This window comes from Eurypyga helias, unplaced genomic scaffold (assembly GCF_000690775.1).
Source record: "Eurypyga helias isolate BGI_N326 unplaced genomic scaffold, ASM69077v1 scaffold46389, whole genome shotgun sequence".
NCBI classification, from domain to species: Eukaryota; Metazoa; Chordata; class Aves; order Eurypygiformes; family Eurypygidae; genus Eurypyga; species Eurypyga helias.
In genome coordinates this window covers 10,511-18,967 of record NW_010271036.1, presented here as the reverse complement: position 1 = coordinate 18,967, position 8,457 = coordinate 10,511, and the positions used below count along the sequence as shown (strand labels likewise).

Here is an 8,457-nt window from a genome sequence, read left to right as displayed (position 1 = left end):
ACGGTGCCCCTGCGTGACAGACTTATGCTGCCTCCAGCTATGCCCCTTGGTGTCCGGCCTGCCAGAACCTGCAGCCCGAGTGGGAGAAGTTTGCCGAGTGGGGCGAGGACCTGGAAGTGAACATTGCCAAAGTGGATGTCACGGAGCAGCCGGGTGAGTCCTGACGCCTTCCCCGGGGTTTGGGGCTTCTGAGCGCTCGGGGAACGCGGTAGGTGCCAGCGTGTGAGCGTTCAGAAAATCAAGACTCGGTGGGAGTAATAAAGATCTCTTCCTGATCTCTCTGATGCAGCTGTATAGACTAAGCAGTCTGGTCTGTCGTAGCAGATAAACAAGGAGGTTACTCTAGAAAGTGACTTGGAGAATTTCACAGGGGTTTTTGGCCTTATTCCTAAGCATCGTGCAGAGCAAAAAAAGTGGTTTCAGCCGTCCCTGTAGTAGTACCTCCCTTTGTTGGCAGAAGGGAGTGCAAGCAGTCTGGTCTCCCTCAGCTGAAGCTCCCTTCTCTGAATCACTCTCCTGTCTGCTGGGGGGTGTTTATAAAAGTGACCTTGTCCGTGCTAGTGCGCTTTTCCAAAGTCACGTATGAACTTTTGAAACTTGTCTCATGTGGATTCTTTTCTGCAAGCACCGGAGGTTGCAGATCACGGGGGAAGAGAAGAGAGCATCTCTCTCTGGAGAGCCACACCCAAAGCAGCCCAGTAGAACAGTTATCTCCAGACATCTCTTCCCCTGCCCTAGAGAGATTTTCTTGCTCTTTGTCCAGGAATTCTCCTTTTAGACTGTGTGCAGCACTTTGACATGCACAAGTTTGTGTTTGATCACAATGAAAGATTGATACCTGAGCAGCTGTTTTTATTCCAGTGTATCATAACATTTCTCGCCTTTTCTTACGTAAGAGTGCTCTAATATTCTGAAAATAACTCTTTTCTTCCAGGATTGAGTGGACGATTTATCATAACAGCTCTTCCTACCATCTATCAGTAAGTATACAGTGCAGCAGGATTTTTTTGAGGGGAGAGGACATTTTGTTTTCCTTGCTTTTTGGGCAAATGAATGAGATTTACCATGCTCTTTAAGAATGTGGGTTACTTTACACACAGCCAACCACTGTCTTACCTGCTGTGACCTTACAGTCCTGCCAGTTGGGTGTTTTCCTTTTCCCTTCAGGCCTTATTTATTTTGTCTTTTCATGGGTGTGTCTGTTTTGCAATCTTTTCTCTGTAGGTTGACCTTAAAGCCTTTGTGTGGTGCAGTAGGAAGATCACTGTCCTTTTTATGGATTCACAACCTAAAGCTAGCCAAGATACGCTTGGAGTCAGGATTCTAGCAATACTTGTAGTCGAGATGTTTGGAAACATTTGAGAGCCAGTTTCAGCAAAGTGAAACTAAAAAAAAAAATAGGCAGTGGGATGGGAGGGAAGATCCTACGATCACAGAATGGTTTGGGTTGGAAGGGACCTTAAAAGTCATCTAGTTCCAACCCAGCAAATGCTGCATGCTTGGAGTGCCTAAAAGAAAGGCTTACTTTGTCTTACAGCTGTAAAGATGGAGAGTTCAGGAGATACCAGGGTGCAAGAACTAAAACAGATTTCATAAACTTCATCAGTGACCAGGAGTGGAAATCTATTGAACCGGTTTCATCATGGTTTGGTCCTTCCTCTTTCCTGTAAGTTTTGGTATGGTTTTTATAACAACTGTGTGGGACTGTGTGCACGAGCAGAGCAAAAATGTCCTGAGCAAGGCTTACTTTAAGGCTTCAAGTAGGCGGATGTGTTGGTCTACTGAGCTCTCATAGGTAATTTACTGATGATGCTTAAAGTTCTTCTTTTGATTACACAGCAGAAGGATGCTTTGCCCACCGAAATTCTAGGAAATCAGCAATAAGAAAGGGGAGCTAACATAGCAATGTAGTTGTAAGATACAGGCTGGCCATTGGAGAAGACGCATCTTCAGTGCAGAGTGGAAAGGCCAAGGTTCCTTCGCTGAAGAATTGAACTGGGGAGACTGTGGTCTGAGAACCACGCTCTTGGGGAGACTTTCTAGTTTTGTGGCTTTGAAGTGCTTTCAGTTGTCGCTGCATGTGCTGTGTGGTGGTTTCAGAGTTGCCGAGTTCACTGAGTTGGGGATGCCATCGGTTGAGGCAAAGGAACCCAGGTAGTTGTTCATGGTTTCTCTTCTGTTAGAGCAATGGTCTTTTTCACTTGTATGTAAAACAGGGCTAAACTTCAGTGTCTGAAGATGTCTCAGTTCTTAGATAAGCTGATTTTTTTAATAGATTACTTTTTTGTTTTAATGAAATGTCCAGATGCTTCGTTATTCATATCTGGGATAGAGTTCCAACTGGCTTCTCAGAGACTGGTGGTCCGAATATGCTTTAGAACATAAACAAAAGTAACTGAAATTCATATGTCAGCAGATCCAAGTCAAGGAAGTTTGTGAATCGGTAGTGGTCCATACGTGGAACATTTTCCAAGCTGATATTGGTACCAAAGGTACCTTCGCAGGAAGCGGGTGAAGTAAAAGACAGAACAGAAGGAAGGTGAAAGTCAAAGTAGGTAGAAGGGAAATCAGAGGTGAGAGAAAGGTGTTCAACACGGGACTAAGCAGTGAGTAGTCGGGCAGGTCAGAAGATACGGGAATGTGACTGGCTTAAAGATGTTTTCAATTATCTTTTTCTGCTTCCTTTCAGGATGAGCAGTATGTCAACCTTGTTTCAGCTGTCAATGTGGATCAGGGTATGTGCTTAGCTCTCTACCTTATTTTACCTTAGCACACATGATATTCAGCTATTCTTGAAGTAATTCTCTTGTCTCTTATTCCAGCACTGCCATGGTTATTTAACAGAAGATATTGGAATACCAGTCTGGGGCTCATACGCTGTTTTTGCGTTAGCAACTCTGTTCTCAGGACTGATACTGGGGCTTGTAAGTGAAGCGCTTGAAACAGATTGGTTTGTGACTGCTGTGCGTTACACTGATGCCTTCTCTGTCTCGGTCTTTAATAGTTAAGGCCAGTTCTCGGGGTACCCAGCCCCCTGAGCTGGGAGAGAGGGATGGGGAGCAGAATGAAGCTCCCATAATCCAAGGGGAAATGGTTAGTGGCCTGCTGCACCACTTAGACACACACAGGTCCATGGGGCTGGATAGGATCCACCCAAGGGTGCTGAGGGAGCTGGTGGAAGGACTCACCAGGCCCCTTTCCATCATCTACCAGCAATCCTGGCTAACTGGGGAGGTCCCAGTTGGCTGGAGGTGAGTCAGTATGACCCATCTACAGGAAGGGCCGGAAGGAGGATCCAGGGAACTACAGGCCTGTCAGTCTGACCTCGGTGCCAGGGAAGGTTATGGAGCAGATCATCTGGAGTGCCATCACATCGCATATACAGGACAATGGGGTGATCAGGCCCAGTCAGCGTGGGTTTGTGAAAGGCAGGTCCAGCTTGACTAACCTGATCTCCTTCTGTGACAAGTGACCTGCTTAGTGGATGAGGGAAAGGCTGTGGGTGTTGTCTGCCTGGACTCGAGTAACGCCTTTGACTGTGTTTCCTAGAGCATTCTGGAGAAACTGGCTGCTCATGGCTTGTAAGGGTGTACCCTTTGCTGGGTTGAGAACTGGCTGGATGGCCAGGCCCAAAGAGCGGTGGGCGATGGAGTTAACTCCAGTTCGCAGCCCGTCACAAGTGGTGTTTGTTCCCCAGGGATCAGCGCGGGGGTCGGTTCTCTTTAACACCTTTATCGATGACCGGGACAAGGGCATCGAGGGCACCCTCAGTCAGTTTGGAGATGACACCAAGTTGGTGGGAGCGTTGATCAGCCTGAGGGCAGGACGGCTCTGCAGAGGGATCGGGACAGGCTGGATCCATGGGCCGAGGCCACTGTGTGAGGGGCAACCAGGCCAAGGGCCGTGTCCTGCCCTTGGGCCACAAGAACCTCTGCAACACTCCAGGCTTGGGGACGAGGGGCTGGAAAGGTGCCTGGCGGAAAAGGATCTGGGGGTCTTGGTCGACAGCACCTTAATATGATTCCCGTGTGCCCAGGAGGCCAAGAAGGCCAACGGCATCCTGGCTGGCATCAGGGACAGTGTGGGCAGCAGGAGCAGGGCAGGGATCATCCCCCTGTGCTGGGCACTGGTGAGGCTGCACCTCGAGTGCCGGGGTCAGTTTTGGGCCCCTCACTCCCAGAAAGACACTGAGGGGCTGGAGCGTGTGCGGAGAAGGGAACGGAGCTGGGGAAGGGGCTGGAGCACAATTCCTGTGAGGAGCGGCTGAGGGAGCTGGGGGTGTTCAGCCTGGAGAAGAGGAGGCTCAGGGAGACTTTATCGCTCCCTACAGCTCCCTGACAGGAGGGTGCAGAGAGGGTGGGTGGGGGGTGAGTTTGGTCTCTTCTTCCAAGGGACAAGTGATGGGACAAGAGGAAACGGCCTCAAGTTGTGCCAGGGGAGGTTTAGATTGGATTTCAGGGAAAATGTCTTCCCGGAAAGGGCTGTCAGGCACTGGAAGGGACTGCCCAGGGAGGGGGGAGTCACCATCCCGGGAGGGGTTTCAGAGCCGTGTGGATGTGGTGCTCAGGGACATGGGTCAGTGCTGGGATTGGCCGTGCTGGGTTAACGGTTGGACTGGATGGGCTTAAAGGGCTTTTCCAACCTAAATAATTCTGTGATTCTGCAGGATGTTTAGAGGTTTAAACTTGTCTTTCTTTGGTTGCAGATAATGGTGTTCTTAGCAGACTGTATCTGTGCATCCAGAAGGCACAGACTGCCACAGTATCCTCATGCAAGTAAGCCCACTGTGTACTTCTCAGTCAGTGAAGCTGTTGGGTAAACTTAATAAATATCAGCATTAACTTGTGTCTGCAGGACATGAGATTTAGTGTAAAGGTTTGCACTTGTGATTGATGCTTTGCTTTACCTGCAGCTGTATGCCCGTAGGGTTTATAGTGGGTTTGTATTTAGCTGAAGCTGAACTAATTGTAACATTTTTCAGAAGATAGAAAAATGTTTTTTACAGGATTTTCATACCTGCAAGATAAGAAACTCCATATGTGCAGAGAGATAAGAGGAGAAGTTCCAAGTGGAGCTCTCTGTGTTGGGGGTTTGCATAAGTTTGAGGGGCAAAGTGAGGATTAAAAGTGAATTTGCACCTCTGTGCGAATGCTACTGGTGGCTGCTACTGGAACATGCTACCTGGATTAAAGTTGTTACAATTCTGTGCTGGCCTGTGGTGTTAAAAACCCATGTACTTCACATGGTAACTGTGTTGTGTTTGCTTTTCTCTTAAGGAAAGCTAGCTCCAGAGTCAGCTCAGCTGCTGAAAAAGCTGGATGAAGAGCAGGAAGCGGATGAGGAAGATCTCTCCAACAATGAGACGGAGAGTAGAGAGGTGCCCAACACAGACTCCTCACTGAGTGCTGTGAGACAGCGCCCAGTCAACCCTGCTGCTACCACGGATCAATCGTAGCTTTATTTGCATGCAGGTTTAGTGTTTGAGTCACCGACTCAGGAGGAGCTAAATGTCAAATCTTTTGGCTTGAAGAGAAGAATGACTCCCGTCATGGTAATATTGATGCATTTCATGAATTCAGGAAAAATAAAGGCATTTTTGGCATCAGGTGTTCAGAACTAAAATATGCTGTTGCAAATGGCTGGAACTTTTCCTGTCTGTCTGCAGGGAAGCGCCAAGAAATAATTTATGTGGCTTCTTGAGTGACTTGTTTCGTAGGGATTTCTCGAGCAGCATGTAAAGCAGTGTACCTGTTCCCTTAGGGAACACTGGTGAGGAAAATGCACTGGCCTGTGCGCTGTTACAGCATTCCAAAAGGTTTCTCTGTGTAAATCTATCTAGTTTAGGCTCTGAAGGGATCGAGGGGAAAAGTTCCTTCAGTTATGGGCCATGTTCCAGGCTTTTTACGTGGTGAAAACAACTGCTTTCTGCTCTGGCAATGAGTGCTACAACCCCCTGGTCTGTCTTCTTCCGCAGAGGTGAAAGTTGCTCTCGTCGTTCAGAGGGACAGAAGCTGCCCTCGGAGCGAAAGCTGGAGAGCTTGTCTCTGCCATCCTCCCGTGGAAGTTACTACAGGCTCTCTGTGTAGTCTCAGGCTGACCAGAAATCCGTTTCTTTTTGAAAAGGCTGTAGAAAACTAGATGTGCTTCTTGGCAAAGTAATTCTTCTCTAGGAAAAAAAAAATGCCTAATAGCATCACGAAGTCTTGTTTGTCTCAGTGACTCCGATTCAGATGGGAACAGTTTACACGCAGGGTTCCCTGCTGGGAGCAAATCCTATCCGTTCATCCTGCTGGTTGGCAGTAGGACTCTGCTTTTTTTTTTTTTTAATACATCATCAGTGATTTCTGCTTAAATCAGGTTTTACTGCAAATCCAGTCAGGCTGTACCTGGTCTGATGTTGAGTGAACGCTTCATTTCTTTTACAGAAAGTCATCTTTTCTGTTTTCACAAAACCATCTTGAAACAACGTACCCTAATTGCTTCTTTAAAAACCCCTGTAGCTTACTGTTTGCTGTATGGTACCTGTTTGCACTCTGTATAGAAATAAAAGGAATGCACACGTGCGTTGGGCCGGTGTTATCTTGCATTGCTTGTCAAGAATTTTCCGTAGGCCTTCAGTTAATTTCCAAGGGATGGGTTGTCCTAACGCTGAGCACACTTAGGTTTGTTGTTGTTGTTGTTGGTTTTTTTTATAAGCCTGGTCTTGCTGGGGCTTTTTGCTATTTTTTTTGCTTTGGGTTGTGTGAATCGTTCATCCGAGTGGGTTTGCAGGACTGAGAGTGGATAAATCTGTGCCTTGGTCGCGAGTGACTGAGAACCACAGCCACGTGCTTGCTGTGATCTGGATCTCTGAAGCCAGGCTCTCCTTGTGATTATTAACGAGACAGAGCATCGGACAGTGAGCTCGTAGTGAAGGATATGGAGTAAATATTGGGAGAAACTATGCCAAGCTCTCGGGAGTGAATCGGCTTGTGATGCTGTTCAGAACACATCATGTGTATTTGTTAGTCTTGGATCCTTCTTTTGGAGTTGCACGTAGAGCCCATCTGAGAGGTCGTAATTAATACGCTGTCAGGAATGGGAAATAAAAATGATTGAGCTATCCAAAAACCTGGATGAATCTTCCACCAAGTTCTTGGATGAGTAAGAATGAGTTATGTAAGATGTCCTGGAATGCTCCCTCTGACCCTTTTCTCTTGTTGTCGACATCGATCCTCTGCAGTGACTTAGGACTTGAGTGCTGGGTTGGGTGTTAGGAAGACGGAACCCCTCGAAAGGGTCCTTTTTGGGTAAGATCTGAGTGTTCCTGTCGCTTTTTTTTTCAATCTGAAACCCTTTCCTGGTGTTTTGAGTGAAGACCGCTGTGCCGTAAATGCCCTTAAGGGGTTGGTCTTGTGGGGTTGCCTTAAATGCTGCGGAAGTCTCGATCCTGGCCTTTGTCACTGGTTGAATAAAGCAATAAACCCGTGATGTGCTAAGGAGAGCTGGTGGCGCTGTCTCTGACAAATGCTGTGTTTCCTTCCTTTGGCGAGGGCTCGGGGAGAGGGGAGACAGAGCTGCCGGACGCTGTTGGTGGGGAATGGCGTTGAATTGTTTTAAAATAAATATGGGCTAGCTCCCCTTGGAATATGTTTAAATGTAGCTGTTACCAACGCAGGGGTTTCTAATTTCGGGGGTTATTTTAAAACTGTTTGTGCAATATAGAAAGTATATACTGATAACTTTTGGCTAACTTCCTTTTAGAAGAACAACCAACCCTTTTTCTTTCCTTGCTGTACTTCTAGACTCCTGCTTTAACAAGAACTTCGAGCGCTTGTTTACCCTGCCCTTGCCTTCTGCACACCTACCTTTTCTTACCTGCCTTAGGCAAGTAACCAAATGCCAGACCCGTCTCTTAGTCCTCAGCGTTCCCAGTGGCTGGAATCCAGCCTCTGCGTGGCCGACCTACGTGATGAGTGTAACCGGGGCGAGCTCTGGTTTGACTCTCCGTAGGCAGCCAGTGTTTGTCGGTCTCTGTAACTCTTACTGTTCCTATTTTTAGTAATGCTATGGTTTTGTCCTGTGAATATTTAAGTTTCTTGATATTTTTGTTTTTAGAAATCTATATTCCAAAGATGTTTACTGAGGCTGAGCGAAGGTTGCAATGTGACAGATGTGTGTAAGAGCCTGTGCTTCGTGTGTGTTGATGATGCTTGAATATTGGTTTTGTAAAAGTCAGACTGCCCTTTCCATACCGTCCCCTTGACCGAGCATGTCTGCTTTCATTCCAGGAGGAATTCACTGTAACGATACCTTTTTTTTATGTTTCAGAGAGTCTTCAAGTAAAAAATAACCACCAGCTTTGGATTCCTGTGTTTGTGACTTTGTTTTTAAAGACCGTATCTTGCTGTTTAGTGGTGAAGCAGGTTGTAGCGGTTGTAGCCCCCCCAGGCACTGGACGGGGGCTTAAGGGCCTCC

General features: G+C 47.2%; 1 protein-coding gene across 1 annotated transcript; it reads left to right on the top strand.

Annotated features, from left to right (window-relative positions):
- Positions 1 to 23: 23 nt before the first annotated feature.
- On the top strand, positions 24 to 5,455 carry TMX1 (thioredoxin-related transmembrane protein 1; the record flags this gene model as incomplete). The annotated part of the gene is made up of 7 exons (XM_010158656.1): positions 24 to 153; positions 935 to 980; positions 1,538 to 1,666; positions 2,690 to 2,735; positions 2,823 to 2,924; positions 4,706 to 4,775; positions 5,277 to 5,455. Coding segments are annotated over 7 exons (702 nt in total), but the record flags the coding sequence as incomplete, so codon positions are not given.
- Between the last annotated feature and the right edge of the window lie 3,002 nt (positions 5,456 to 8,457).